The 16,482-nt window shown below is 39.0% G+C and overlaps 1 protein-coding gene across 8 annotated transcripts in view; it reads left to right on the top strand.

Moving 5' to 3' along the window:
• The window catches only part of LOC127358792 (ELKS/Rab6-interacting/CAST family member 1), a 137,526-nt gene that overhangs the window by 112,062 nt on the left and 8,982 nt on the right, over window positions 1–16,482 (top strand). For 6 of the 8 annotated variants that reach the window (XM_051392211.1, XM_051392210.1, XM_051392207.1 and 3 more), the window contains 2 exons: window positions 1,144–1,251; window positions 7,980–8,165. In XM_051392211.1, coding sequence (XP_051248171.1) covers window positions 1,144–1,251; window positions 7,980–8,165 — 294 coding nt within the window. Of the gene's footprint in view, window positions 1–1,143; window positions 1,252–1,593; window positions 1,671–7,979; window positions 8,166–16,482 lie in introns of those variants that run through there. The other 2 variants (XR_007882544.1, XR_007882543.1) reach the window with 1 other exon arrangement.

Below are 16,482 nucleotides of genomic sequence, written 5' to 3'. Positions count from 1 at the left end.
TTGCACACCAGGGGAGACTCTCTTCAACTTGACTGATGTGCCTAGACAAACAGGCTTTGGTCCTTCATACGTACTGAGAATAGCACCATTATCTCTTGCTCACACACACACAAACACATATTAGAGCTAGCATTCACATATTTGTTTCATTTCTGTCAAATACACACACACAAACGCACACAAAACCTCAGTCTGGCCTGCTTAAGCCCCTGTTCCTTATGGGGCTCAGTTAGAGGCTAAGGGGATTTAGATTGTACAAGACTGACAGATTCAGACTGACTCCCTCCCTTGCTTTCTCTCTCTCACTCCCTCGCTCTTTTCCAGGTCTACTGTAAATTCTAACTATAACATGCAAAACAGATGGAGCAGCAAGAAAGGAGGAGAGAGGAGAGGAAAGGAGGAGAAGATAGAGGACATTAGGGAGGAGAGCAAAGAGATGATGCCAGAGCAAAGATGGGAGAGATTATAATGACCAGGGGAAAGAAACTGAGAGGAAATAGAAAAGACAAAAGGACAAAAGTCTACACAGTGTATGTTGAAGTGTGCTTGTACATCAGAGTGCTCCTTTAAGGGTGTGTGTTTGTGAACAGCACAGGAAGTGGTTAACAGGTCTTTGTCTTCGTCTTTATGGATATTACCCCAAGGGGCAAGTTAGCAAGCCTGTTATTTTTGTGCACCAGTTAACAAGCTACACAACAGGTGGCATGTCAAAGGTTGTGTGTGTGTGCATGCATATGTGTGTGCAGTTCAAAATTGCAAATACATATCTTTATTGTTCTCTTTAAATAGCAGTACTAATATTTAAAACTCAGTTGTTGTTTTTCTTGCTGTCTGTTCTTGACTCCCTCTATATCTGTGTCTTTCTTTTTGTCTCGCACACACGCATGCATAAAGTGTATGTTAGCAAAGGCAAAGCTCATGGCAGTCATCCAAAAACTCTCCTCTCTGCAAATTAACTCCTGGAGGAATTCAAGGCTATAGTTTTCCTTTTATCACGCACACACACTGCTTTGTGGTGTTTTCTCAAACATGAATGTTATTTGCTGTTGCTGAATCACATGTAAAATCATTTTTCATTGTCTTTGCTGTGAGATATCAAAGAGACGTAATTGTTTGTGACTCTGTGTCTTTCGCTCTCTGTAGACTCAAAACCGGATGAAACTGATGGCGGACAACTATGAGGACGACCACCTGAAGGTCTCCTCTCCAAACTCAGAGCAGCCCAACAATCACAAGCCCTCCCCAGACCAGGTTAGTTCTCCGCCTGGGTTAGTGAGGCTTCACCTGTGGATAACCTCCAAATATTGTCCCAACCCACATCCACCACTTAAAACTAATGTCATCACTCTTATGTGGATGAATGCATGCTCTAAAATAAAATTTCTAAATCTTCCTTTTATTTTTATTAACAACTATGTTCAAGTGAGAGACTACTTGTGTGTAACGTTTACTTATTCTCTAATTATTTATATTTGTTTTAACTACTAATATTTTTAAATTAAAATTTTCTAACATTACTGTGCTTACTATGTTTGTCTACAATTTCCTGCTTTCTCCATACTCACGCTGCGGTTGGACTGAACTAACCAATAGGACGATGAGGAGGGCATTTGGGCCTAACGAATCACATGCCTTCTTTCTCTCTCTGGCACGCCATTTTGTACAGAAGGGTGAGAGTCTTCTTTATCTGAATCCAATCACATTTGGACGTGCTCATCATTCATGTTCCGGCCCATCTTGTTTTTGTTTCATCCGCGAGTTTGTGATCTGGGGGCTGGTGATTCTTTTGTTTTAATTTTTGCAATACTCATTCTTCCATTTTTAATTGACATTAAATCTTGAAACTCTTCTTTTTCCGGAGATCTTCCTCCTCTCTTTTTGGGTTGGGGTTAGTAATTTCTCATTCTCTTGTGTGAGTGGCAATGAGGTCCATTCATTGTGTAAACAGGAATACTTTTAAGTCAGCTCTTGAATTTCGTGCTCCATCTGTTCAACGTCTCATCTCAGCCTTTGATTTCAATTCATTTTCTTCTTCTGATGATCCTTTCTTCCACAGTCTTAATTTTCCAAACTTAATTTTCTCCATTTTCTTTTTTTTAAATCCATCATTACTTCTTCTCACCTTAATTTTATGATTTCTCTGGATGTGCTGTTTTTTGCCTTCTCTCTCATTCCTAAGATTTTTTCTATCATCTTCTGCAAGTATATCTTTGTTACTGATCCTCCCCATCAGTGCATCACTTTCATATGGATGATTCATGTGTCAGTCTTTATTCTTTATCTTCTTTCTTGACATGATTTAAGAAAGCTGCTGCTTTTTTCAGGAATGATAAAAGGATTTTCCCCTTGACCCTGCCCCTGTACTGTTTTTTAATCACACGATGGGGGTTTCCAGTATTTTAAGGCCCAAAGGTCATTAATCGCGCATGCATGACAACCTTCAAGTCAGGCAAGAACAAAAAACACACCCCCACAAATCAATACAGTCTTTCTTAAGACAAGAAATGTCACTTTTTGCTTTTCTAATGCACATCTACATGTTTCACCAAATTTCCTGAATACTAAAACTTATGAACACTAGTGGAGGATTTGATAACCTGGCAAAGTCACTTGTTTGGGAAGTTGAACATTTATACAAGTGGCTTTAAGTTTTAAAATGATATAATGCTGAACGTCTTTCAAGTTTGGTCTCACATTAATAAAAGGGTGGTATCGGTTTGATCTACTGACAGTGGAGGCACCACCACATATGAGTAGCACATGCTGCTTTTAGCGCAGCTCAGTTCCCCCAGTGGGATTTCCCATTGGGATGCTAAAAGCCCAAAGGTTCACTAACGGATCTAAGTTTGACCCTGGTTATTAATTAGCGGTAGCACCTCCCTGCTGAGAGAGGCAGGCCAGCCAGCACGCACACAGCTGACATACTGACTCTTTTTATTTCCATCTTCATGAGTAGTTTCACACACACATGTACAGTATATACACACTTCTCCTTGGTGTGTAAGGCAGGTAATTTGCCATAGCGCATTACATCAGAACAGTGAGTGATTGTGTCTCTTTCAATAAGGGAATTCTGTACTACAGTTGGAGAATGAAATGCTTCAGGAACAGCTGTAATAGAGAAACACAGGAGAGCACTCTTAACACACACCAAGCATTGTTGAGGACATTTTTATGTTATTTTGAGATTTTTAGTGGTCTTCCGTGGTATTAGATGCATCAGTGAAAAAAGACAGAGAAGAGGTATATATGTTTATTTCTATAAAAGAGTTGGCTTGGTTTGTGAGGTTTTTCAATATTTTAAGATGACTTCATAAATAACAACGAAAGCTCTTACCTGCTATGTCAGAAATTTGAAGGGCCTCCAAACATTGGTCTGTACATATGAAAGCTACCTTTTTATTATAAGTGAAATTATTCACAACTTACTTGACAGAATACAAGTAGAAGACTGGAGTAACATTCTCTCCTGCGTGATTAATATTTAGTGCAACATTTTTCATTTGAGATGAAAAATCCTGCTCAAGTGTTCATATACACATCAACAAATATAATAAATACCTGATATATTGGTTAAACTGCATCTAATTTGTGGATGAAAAGGGGAACACATCAAAGTCTGTTAACAGGTATTAGGGAGTACTAGTGCAGAAAAAAGTTGAATAAAAGTCTGATAATTTGCCTTCAGTGATCGCACAAAGCATTGAACGTTGGGGCTGAGGACTATGAGTTTGAGCTTGCTCGAGGATACGTTGGTACTGTCTTGTACAACTAAAGTCTGATCTGTTGGAGGTAAAGTGCCTTGCTTAAGGGCTCTTTAACAGTGGAGGTTTTATTTGAGATCAGCAGCCATGATTCTGTGTTCTGCACTGAAACCCTCCTATAGTTGCTGTTGCTGGTCAAATAAATATATTTGTGCTTTGTTGCGTTTGCGTATGTCTCAGAGGGATCTGTGGAGAAAGCAAAATCCTGATTTCATCATATAATGTGGCCATAGAGGTGTTTTTTTTTTAAATGTGGTCAGTGAGTGATAGCTGAATGTCTCTCTTTGGAGTTGTTTCATAGTACAGTAAGAGTCTGGTAGGCAGGCATGGGAGGCTAATAAAGAGGCACAAACACACACACTCTGACACATACACGGTGCTGTATAAAATTATGTGTCCTGTGGGGTTGTTTCATAGTACAGTAAGACATTGGAAAACACTGTGGGCTCATTAAACACACTGCATAGTATTGCAAGTTGTGTAATATAATAAAAACATACAAACACCTTAATAAAATCAGTAAATTCAAAGCCTTTAAGTGTTGCAAAAACTTTCAGAGGTTACATTGTTTTGTTCATATTTCACATGACTATTACTGAGGTTCAGTACTTCAACCTTTTAGACATTTGTTTCTGTTAGTTATTAAATATTTCTTTAAGAAAAAAAGAAAGCATTGGTGTTGTTATTTCTCTCTAAATGTCTTCCTTATATTGCCGTCATTCCTTCCATTCTTTCTGTCTGTTCCTCATTTGTCTTGTATTTGATCCAAATAGCTCTGCTGCAGGTCTGGAAAGTGTGGACAGTCTTTTGACAGAATAGTCTGGATTAGAAAGTGTGAGAGAACAGCTGTTGCACATATGTTCAGATTTTAAGAGATGTGTTCACATATTGTAATATGACACAACAGAATAGTCTTGGAGCAATAATGTGATTGTTGTTGTGTCGCCAGAGTCAGTAAATAACATACAGCAACAGGGTTGTCCTGAGATGCAGAATGTGTAGGATCCCTGCAGCCCTTAACTCCATCATCTCTTTCCGTCTCCCTCTTTCCTCCAGAGGGAAATGTTCAGTAATGTATTTCGTAATGGACTGTAACCTACTGGCAGGTCCTCGCTGGAAAATACTATAACCAGTGCTATTTACAACCTTGATAACGACCCTGTATGAGGGTGTATGTGTGTTTTTCTGTGTCACAATGTGTTTGTGTCTCTGCATGTACCATATAGGTATGTGCACTCACACATAATGTATAGAACAGTGTATATACGCAGTGTGTGTGTGTGAAAAATTTGCAGTTGTGAGCCAGGGAGGTGGTTTAGCTTATCTTGAACACAGCAGTGGAGATGAAACACAAAAAATTACCCCCAGTGTGTGTGTATGTGTGTGTTGTGTTTGCAGTAAATAAGGTAAGGACTCAGAATCAGAAGTGACAGTTACTTTGATTTACTGTCAGCTTTCATTGTTGCAGTGATGCTGCCGGAGAAGAGCGTGCAATAAGAATTTCTTTTTTTCTCCACAAAAACCACCCACGTCTAGTTCTTTAATTTGTTTGCCAGGATGCTCAAACAAATGAAGTTACTGAATAATGAATGTTGCATATATATGTAGAGTTTTATATGTTTTAAAAATCTACCTAACTGCAGTTTGTTTTCTACTGTCTACTGAGGCTGGCATTCAGATTTAGAAAATATTTTTAAAAATGTGTGTCTGGGATAGGTATATTTCCTGGTTTTGTTTAATAAAATCAGTCATTTTAAATACAGTATGCAACTAATGACACACAAACATCAGAAGCCCTTTATCTGGTGCGGTAAATACAGCATATAAGCCAAGCAATGTACAACAGTAGATAAGATTGAAGTGAAGAGCTCCATAAAGTTATTATATATATATATATATATATATATATATATATATATTTGTGTATTTATTACAGTGTTATGTTTTATTATTTCACCTATGGTAAATTGCCACCAATGTGAAAATATCTTTAAAATCTCCATGTCTTTGCTGTCGGTTCAACCCATATTTGGTCCGTTTGGCCAGCTCGGTTGTGTCAGTGTGGTTGCTATGGTTACATGTACTGAGTGTTTAAACTGTTGATCAAAATTATGCTAGAGGTGGTATACAGTTTTAACAAACAACTGCAGACCAATCAGAAATGTAAAAGTATTATATTGAGCCTCCACACTGCACAGATAAGCAGTGACTCTCCATTCTGTCTAAATTAAACACATAAAGAATAAAAGTCAAATAAAAACCTGAGATGACATTACATGGATATTTGAAATTCTTGTATTCAAACAGTAAAGCGAGAACCAGGTTAAAGAGCTGAGATGAAGTACAGATGGACAGAGAAATTATGTTACTGTGCTGAGTGAATGGATCCTGCTGTCAAGTGTGTGCGTGTGTGTGTGTGCTGAGTGATGATGAGCATGGAGCACAGGGTGTGGACAGGCACAGCTGGGACTGAATATACTTTACCAACACACACACTAACAGCCCTCTTAACATGTTTCCTCTGCACTTAAATCCCTCTATTCCTCAAGGAGAATAGTGTGAGAGTGTTTGTGTGTCTGTGTGTCTGCATTTCTTATCTGTGTCTGTGTGTGTTTGTGTCTCTTGGGGGGTCTCGTTTTATACCCCCAATATGTGTGTTTAGCTCCTCATTCCCACGCTCACACACATTAGTCATGGCCACTGTGAAACAAATGCTGTTAAACGAGGATATCAAATTTGTATACCTCTCTCAATTTTATCAAATCTGTTCACTTTGCCATCTGGATCAGTTCTCTATAAACAAACTAGATAAACTGATTTGTGTAACAATGATATATTGCAGTTAGTTGACTGAAAACAAGATATTCCAACTGTTTTTTGGTATTTGGTATAATAAAGGTCAAATGCATGTGTGTGTATACTCATGTCTTAAGTCCTAGACTAAACCAAAATTCATTTTTTCCTATTTTGACCATTTCTTTACATTCTTATTAATGTCTCTCACTTCCGTTGTTTTATTAAAATGTATTAAATCCAGGCACAAGACTTTGGTCCTATAGTTTTAGAAATAGCTACTGCATTTATTTAGAAAGATTATACCAACTTTCAGCAGCAACCTCACTTCTGAGTAATCATGTAAACAAAGTACCTGGTTTCCTATATCACAAAACATATCATTAACACAGCAGGTTACGTATGATTAATCGCATCTTAAAACTTTTTTTAAAGTAGCAGCGTTTTACATCAGTTTCTCAAATCAAATATAGAAGAAATATGCTCGTGGGAAAATCTGATCACTGACTGCATTTAACCAGTGGTAATCAGAGTAATTAGCCTAAGCGCAAAATGTGACATTATCCAAAATTCTTAATTATATGTTTTCTGATTTCTGGTGTGCATGAGTGTTGTTTACAACATCACAACCTCTGTCATCTTTCCATGTCTTTGTCTGTTTTTGTCTCACTTCATCATATATGTTTGAATCACCCAGTTCTAATTTTTTGTCTCCTGTTTGGCGTTAAACTGTGACCTGCCTAAGTACTGTCCACCATTTAAGTTTAGCATCTGAATTCTGTTCAATCTATCAATCAAAAAATGTAGTGTCTTACAAGTATACAATGCCATGTGTCACCTTTTGTAAAGACAAAAAATGCTGTTGTGCAAACCTACACGCAATATTATGATGATTCATAAGTGTCCAAAATGTTACAAGTTACTGTTCACTTAAGAGTGATATTGAGTGATTTACAGGGACAGAGACAGCCAATCACAGGGAAATATAAAGAAACAGGTGTTTTGCATTGAGGTTAATTAGCTGAATCTATGTGCACCTGTTCCTTTAATTCTCTGTTTGCCCTTTATGCCTGTATAGACTAAAAGCTTGTAATTAAATACAGTGCACAGTTCTTTTGTATATTCATATCCAATCCATACATTATAATTAATGATTATTTAAGAATAGAATAATACACTTAACTAACAGCATTCACTGCTCTCAGACCACCTCTTTTTCTCTCTCTCTCTCTCTCTCTCTCTCTCTCTCTCTCTCTCTCTCTCTCTCTCTGGTGTTTCTGTTTTGGTACAGCTCAGCATGCAGCACAACTGATATTTACTTTTAAACAGGCAGCATTGCCCTTTTCTGTTGCTATATTTTGTGTGCAGTGAAAATAAATCCCTTTCATTTTTGTCCCCTATCATTCCTTCTCCCTCCTTCAGATTCTCTCTCCTCTCCTGGACCTCAATCAGAATCGCAGCAAACTGAAGCTGTACATCAGTCACCTGACCTCGCTGTGTCAGGAGCGAGACCCAATCATATTGCAGGACTTCGCCCCGCCCCCCGCCTATCACCGCTCTGACTCCGCCTCCTGGCATGCGCAGCTGCACAGCATGACGCAGGAACAGGTGAGGCAGTTTGTGTGCATGCATGTGCGTGCAAAGTCATTCAAAGTGAAGACATTTGTCAGTCGTCACGAGAGAGAGATAATTTATGTTCTTTAAAAAAAAAAAATTAAATATTGGGAAAAGTGAGGACATCTTGTCACTTACAATTTGTCAGTTCCTAAAATCAGCCACTGAGCGAGCGCGTTTCTGTGTGCTAGCTTGTACATATCTGATGACGTCTGTGAGTTTATGTGATTGTTCTCGCTGTGAGTGTGTTTCTATAACTGTGCGGATGTGTGTGTAGGAGTAGGGCACACACTGGTCTGGCCCTGGCAGGTTTTTGGCACTGCCTTTGACATTATTGAAAAGATTTACTCCAGTGGGTCACCTGACGACAAGCTCCTGGCGGCGGAACAAATACTGTTTTCAGACGTTTTATTTTACAGGGAGTAAACTCTGCTTCGAGCTTTTGGCAGCAGGACGAGGAGGAGGAGGAGGAGGAGGAGGTTTGGTTCAAATATGGAGTAAGGAGGGTAGATGAAGAGTATATTTAACTGTCGAAAGAGTTGTCATCTGAGAGAGGGAGGAGAGCCAGGAAAAAGGGAAATGAGGATAAAGAAAGAAAGGGTTAGGCTTAGGGAAAGCTGAAGAAAGGCTGGCTACCTGGTAGCGCCGTTGTCATGGTAACCAGTTGTGTTTTTAGATATTGAACGTAAACAGTATTAGTTTAGTATTATTAAATTTCAAAAAATGTTGTGGCCGTCTATGGCTTCCTTTCTCTCCCTCTTTCTGTCTTTTTCCCCATATTGAAAACATATCAGTCGATACAAGGTTGCTACATGTGGTATACATTGAAAAACGGTAACTCTAGACACACACACACACTCACAGAGCAATGTGACAGAGTGTGTGGTTGGGGTACAGCAGGACTAGTTTCCTACAGTCCTCATGAAAGCCCTATTGTACTGTATGTCCTATTGCTGGGAAATGTCTCTGTTTAGCATGAGTGCTTCAGATATGGCACAGCGTGGGTATGGTGTCACTTTAAATAAACTTGGAATATACTGAATTAACTTGTCATTTAATCACGGTGTGCATTAAAGGCAAAGAGAAATGGTCTGGGTAAGTTTCATGGACTTACAATTACTATACGTATTTTTCATCATCAGCCTGTTTTCACTCAAACAAATACAGACCGTAATCTGTGGTCCAGTGACCCTGCCTCCACATTTTTCAAAGAAAACCCTACTCAGAATTAAAACTGATTATGCGGGCTGCTGTGAAAGCTTATCTAACAAAACTGAATGCTTTTAGATGACCAGGATTTTATTCCTACCTCATATTTATAAAGAACATTTGAAAATATTGAAAGCATTTAAATCAAACTGTACGTTGAAGCCAAATTTACATCTTAGTGGGAAAAGAAATCTTACCGTTCTAACCAGTTTACCACAAATCACTTATACTTTTACTTTCACTGCAAAACGTTGTCAAGACATGCAACAGTGTTTTCAATTGTTTAGTTTCCACATGCACATTTGATTCAGGCTCTGGAGTGAGGTTTTACATCATAGAAATCATATCTGCCATTTTTTAAAGTTAAGTTAGAATTGCATGGCGTCAAACAGTTGCAACATTCACCTAAAGGACAACGTAAGGTTGCTTGATTTTGATTAAGGTTAGGGTTTCATCGTGGTCAGTCATTCTAGAGAAAGATGGTTGATTGTTGAGTCTCATTCTCAGGTCGTGAAATACCGACACTTTGGGTTGCCAAAGCAACACTGATCTCTGGTGTCAAAGTCACATGACTACCAGAGGTGTTTTGCATAACAAAAGCATAAACAAAGGTTGTGTGTGTTTCCACTGCAGTTGTTGTTGCAAAGTGATGTTACCATGCAACATAATGTGGCATATTACAGCATAACATAACATGTTGGCTGTCATATAAAGTAAGTTCTCAGTCTCTGTACCTTGATTTTGTTACTGGATGGAGATGAATGAAACCATTGAATTAAAAAATCTAAAACAATGTTGTATGATTTAGAAATTTCAAACAGGAACAAAAATGTTCAGAATTGCTAGTAAACGGTTTAAACACACAAAAATAGTGGATGCTCCTTCAGTGCAGTCTATTAGGGATAAAAACAAATTTTAATCATTGTCTGATGAATGGTATAAACACTGTTTTTAGCATGGATGAGATTATCCTAAAACCCAAAAGTTATTTTAGAGAATGCTCATTGAATTGCTCGGTCAAATTTGGGTAAAAAAAAAAAAAAAGAAGCAGTTAATTACTAACTTGCAGAGCAACAAGGAGTCTTTTATTCTGAGGTTTTTGGTTTTTGGGTGAAAACTCTCCACTTTTTCTTTCATTGCATTCCTCTATCCTCTTCATCACATTCTCCTCCATCACTCTCTCAACTTACTGCTTTCTTCAGGCCTTTGTTTTTTCTTCACCCTGAGGAAGATGATTCCTCTTTCCTTTATTTTTACTCTTAAGTGCCTCCATCACCATTAACATTTACTTTCACTTGCTCTGTGTTACTGTAGGTTTTAGAGCTAGGGAGTTTTTAAAAATGCAAGCTGTTTTTTTCCTGGTGTTTTTGGTGACATGTTTCCCTTAACAACATCACAGTTTGAATCTTTTTGCCTCTCCTTCCCTCTCTGACTCCAAACCCACCCATACCCAGGCAGTGCCACTTGGCGCCATGTGTCTGCTTTAGACCCTGACCCTGCCTACACACAATCGCAGACACACACTGCCTGTCTTTCATTCAGGCCCGTGTTTCTCGTTTTCCTTCATCATGTGTCACCATCACCCTGGCTGACCCTCTTAATGCACACACACACACACACACACACACACACACACACAGACACTGACAGACTCCCTCCAGACGGCCATGTTCCAGTGTGCCAGCCTCTCTTCTCTGTCTTGTGGTGAGTGTGTGTGTGTTTTACAAGCCTCTCCCTGGCTCTGTTAAAATGCCTGGCACTCTGTAAAGCCATTAGGATCATACTAAAATAGCATGTAAAACACACATGGTCAGACACACAAACACACACACATGGAAACCTACATATCCCACTCCCACATGTGCACAACAATCATGACTGACAACTGGAGGCTTGTGTACCTGACAGTCTGTAACCAGCTCAAACATTTTACTACCATGGTGTCTGATGTAACTCTCCTCTGTTCTTTTAAACTGGAGCGAGAGCCGATAAAAGAGGTCTGGTTTGCATGTCAGAGGAAAGGGTGGCTGGTGAGAACAAGTTAGTCTTAAGAATTTATCAACTGAGTACCTCCCAGCACAGATAACTGGTTGCATTAAGAGCAAGAAACCCTCAAGGAGCCTCTGCAGTAAATTCAGGCCTTAGAGAGGGAAATCTCTGCTTTCTGTACTGATAAGCTAAACTGATTGCACTGCTGTAGATGGGTTTGACGGTACTGAGAAACCTTAAGTATTTGAAAATCTCCAAATAAAAGAAAATATATACACATACTGCATTTTAAAGTATGCATTATAAGTGAAGTTATCAACCGGCACTACACAACAAAACAACAAAAGAATGCCATTATCATAAAAGTTTCATTTCTGAGGTTTCAAAATTAAATTAATTTGTTTTTCTCAACATGTTTCATGTTGTTTTTGAACCGCAGATCTAAGAAGATTTGCTTCACAATACAATACAATACACAATACAAACAAAAACCCAGTTGTTGTGGCAAAAATAAAAGATATCATCTCAGCACAACAACCACAGCACCTCATCAGTCAGCAAATTTCAGGCAAAATGCATGTTGAATTGTTTTAATCTATCATGTGAAGTGAATCGAAAGCCTTTTATTGAGCAATTTAACAATGAAACATATTGTTAAAGCCCTATGTGCTAATGTTTGATCTGTTTAAATGGATGAGCTGGGTTTAGCCTTGGCATTTATTGCTTGTCATCTTCCAATTTTAACCCCCTTCAAAGCCAATCTCCACTGAACCAGTTACATTTATTTAGCTACTGAAGCATAAAGAGTAAAAAAGAGACTTCTAGTAAAGTAAGCACTACAACAGCAAAGCTTTACCTGGGTTAACGTTTTTAGCAGTGTGGCTCTCGGGATGTCAACGCCACCACTTTGGTCCAGACTGAAATATCTCAACAACTATTAGCTGCCATGCCATGATGTGATACAGACATTACAGATACAGATTCATTTTGTCCTAATCCTACTTTTCTTGTACATACATTTTGTACAGACATTCATGGTTTACAGACGATGTATTCTAATGACATAATGGACCCTGACTTTTTCCTGCAGTGCCATTGTGAGGTTGATATTTGTGGTTGTGAGTGAAATACCTATTCATGTACCCCAGAGGATGAATTCTGGTTGACAGCCTCAGCAGTACTTCATGTTTAGCGCTAATTAGCAGATGTTAGCATTGTCATTGTGAGCTTGGTCCACCTGCTTAAAACTCTGTATTTTATATTGCACTCTGTAAGCCTTTACTGTATAATTTGGATTTGATAAAGCATGTTATCTTATTGTGAACAGAAGTAAGATCCCGGATATGTTGACAGCGCTGATGTTGTTTGGCTGACTGAGGAACAACCTAATACCCCTGCAACACGAACAGCGCTCAGTGTTTGAGGAGATAAGGGTGGTCCGACTTAGCAGAAGCTAAATTGGCAAAGCTAAAGTAAATGGTTAAAATGATATTCAGTTAGAAAGGTAAAAAGTTAGACATTACTTTTACACCATTGAATTAACTTAAAACATTACACGATGGATTATATTAGTAGTTTACGTGACATTTTAATAGAATGTTAGCCAAAAAGTGCCTCAGGACACAGTTGCGTTAACTCAAAGCACTGGTGACAGATTTGACAAAATGGTGGATGTAGCAATGTGTCTTAACTGCAACCGTTATTGTGCCAGCTACTAGCAGCAGAATGTTTAACAGCAACTAACCGCTGCTCATTTTCATTGAATTTGACATTCGAATGGCTGACTCCTTTCTTGTATATCTTCTGCACTGACATTTGCTTGGACTGACCTCAGTCAAGGTACTAGAGTAATATTAAACTCGGTAGGTCTTAGTACGGCATGTCTTTGACCAAAACTGAGCACCATCAAGCACAGTTGGGAGCTGTTAGCAAAAGGTAAGCTTTCACATGATGGATTTGCTGAGGATATTTTTTTGGTCGTCTGTTCCTGTGTATTTGTTTCCATGTCTCTCTTTAACCTCAGCTGAACTACAAAAAGTAACACTGATTCCAAAAGTGAGGTTTTACTAAAAGAGCTGTTTTCTGTGCCATAGTCATAATAATAACCTTTATGGCTCAATGACGTCTCTAATGAGCACTGAAGAGAACTGGCGTCGTATTCCACACACACACACACACACACACACACACACACACACAGGAAGTCTCTCTCTTTCTCTGGCCTAAAGTGTGAAGCTATAAGAATTGACTGTTTTTGTGTATGTGCGTATATATATATGTGTGTGTGTGCGTTTGTCTATCTGTAGCTGCATGTTTCATTATGTGGAAAGCTATCAAGACTAATTTTACACTTCTATGAACGTACAAGTGTGTGTGTGTGTGTGACTGTGAGTCTATTTGAGTTTGAGCACATGTACGTTTGCGTGTGTTTGGTGTTGTAAAAGAATGTATTAAGTGTTATTGGCTGGGTCGGACATTTTATCGCTGCTCTTATGAATCCAGTATGAATTGTCAGCCTATGACCCTCTATCTGCTCAAACTAAAAACGGCTCCCAGTGAGTGACTGCGAGTGTTTCTGAGCCAACTCAAGCTGGCGAAACCTCAGTGAAATCCACATATTTACAACTCTACAAGTCATTGTAATGAAGGAAAATACCACACAATTACAGACTTCAAATGTCATTGTTGTTATAGTGTAATCTCCAAATAGAAGGTTTCTCAGCGAGGACGAGGGGAATACGTTCTTTCTCTTTGGCATACTGTATGTTTTTTAAGTTATACAACAGGTTTCCAGAGCCTGGCGGACGTTCATTTAGCCGAAGTGAATCAAATGACTTTATAACAAACTTCCAATATGGGAGAGCAGTACCAGTATGCTGCTGCAGCCGTAGTGACTTTAAATTCCACTCTGCGAATCCTTGCTGATATCAAAACACTATAAAACTGATTGAACATAATAAAGATCTAAGAGCGATCGTTTAATTTTTATGAAGTAGAGGAAACCAGAGCAGACTGCGAGGCCATTATCTGGAGATACTAGCAGTGAGATAGACAGTACATTAGTCGTTCTTAGATGGAGTCAAATTTGGATCATTCTGGTTATATACATTGGCAAATTTAACAAAACCTTTAACATAATGACAGTTGCTTCTGCACGGAAACTACAAACACTTATGAAATGTATATAAATAAGCTTTTTTTTCTTTTTGCGACCCTTTATATTTCAAAAGAATGCAATCATTATTGTTTCAGCTCTGCAGCCTGATGCCCTGTGGCAAAGTGATGCCCTCTTCACAGACTGGCAGACTACAAAGGAACTGTGTGTGCGTTTATGTAACTGTGTGTGACGAGCCCTCGCGGCTTCAAGGTCATTGATTGGGTGAATTTTGATTGACAGGCGATACAAAAACAGGAAGGGGCGGGGCTGGAACATAAACATCACAGCTGATAATGTCGAGGGTGACTACAGTATTACGGTGTGTGTGCGTTTTAAAACAAATGAAAGTGTAATTATTGTTTTTTTGATTGTACGTCTGTAAGTGTGTGCGTGACAGAAAGTTTCCAAATGAGATAAGACTGTGTTTGACAGCACTGTTTTTGCCTTTGTTAGAATAACTTTCTGCCTCAGAGCTTCACCATGAAGCTGAAAACAAATGGATTTAAATCAAACCTGTGTAAATATGATACGAATGAAAGGAACATAAAAGAACATAAAAGTGAAGCAAAAGAAAGAGATACAGTGAGAGAGATGTTGGTGGCTTACTGTAAATGTAAGTGGATGTAAATTATGTGAAGAGAAAGTATATTATTTGACTGTTTAAATGTGTTCTTATTTATCCCCATATACTTGGACCTGAGTCAGACATGATTCATAAAAAATTACAATTTGACCTGACTTACTGGAGAATTGATGCCCTAAAGACTAAACTTGACTTAAGACTTGAAAGAAAAAAAAATATCTATGTTTTAACTGGTAAATTTTTATACAACAATAAAAACTAACCTTGTGTGAACCTATCGTGACGTCACCCACTAGTTTGTGGAGTTTAAAGCCTTGAGTTTGGTAATATAGCCGTCGCCATGTTGATTCTTTGCAGCCAGCAGCAGTGACGCAGTAACAGTGCAAGCTGCACTCATTGGTTGTGCAGTTTCTGTGTGTAACGGTGGCCACACAGCTCGAATATTTTATCATTCGGCCGCTGCATTGAAAAGACTTCGCTAGATAAAAAGCACTACTGCAAGGATAATGCTCAAATCATTTTAATTGTCAGCTAGACATCTGGGGAAAAAACCCTTGCATATTGCAAAGGATAACAGTTTTTGTTAGTGCGCAAATAAAATTGCAAGACGGGAGTGGAAGGAAGACGGGGCCGGGGAGGTGGAGCAGAGAGGTTTGGAGGTTGTGTTGAGCACAGATTCAGACCCATCCATTTGTGCTGCGTTGTGGTCTGGGGTCTCTCTAGGCTTTCATTAGGCAGCTCTGCTTCCTGCTCCAAGGATGATTGTTTTCTCTCTAAATACGACGCAGAGGTCCTCAACGACCATTGGACACACACACACACACAGAAACACAGACAAAAGGAGAGACAGTCAGACGCACCCACACACATGTCCGACCCTTAGTGCCCATTTCACAGCCACACACACACACACACATACACACACACAGGCCTTCGCTGGTCATTACAGACTAACTGCTGGGTTTTTATGCAGATTTATTGAATCCAGCTTTAATGGCTTTACCAGTCGACCTTTTTTTTTTACATGCATTTGTCCTTTCCTTCCTTGATCCTTCCCTCTGTCTGTGGTTATCACTCTCTCCTCCCCCTTCTTCTTGATTTGTCCTCTTTCTCTCTATTCTTTTAAATCTTTCTGTCTCAGCCAGACTCCGTCTCCCATCTCTCCTCTGCTGTTGTCACTCACTCTTGATCAGTCTGCTTCCCCCCCGTCTCTCTGACTCTTTCTCTCCAGCACTACTTTCTGCTCCCTCTTCAATCTCTGCCTTTCTTTTCCATCCTCCATCCTTCTGTCTCTCCATCCTCTGTAATTGGAAGACAAGCTGGTGATGGTGACAGGTGGAGGCCAAAGACTTAAATTAACACACGGAGAAAAA

This window comes from Dicentrarchus labrax, unplaced genomic scaffold, assembly GCF_905237075.1.
Source record: "Dicentrarchus labrax unplaced genomic scaffold, dlabrax2021, whole genome shotgun sequence".
Taxonomy (NCBI): domain Eukaryota; kingdom Metazoa; phylum Chordata; class Actinopteri; family Moronidae; genus Dicentrarchus; species Dicentrarchus labrax.
This window is presented reverse-complemented; position numbering and strand designations above follow the sequence as displayed.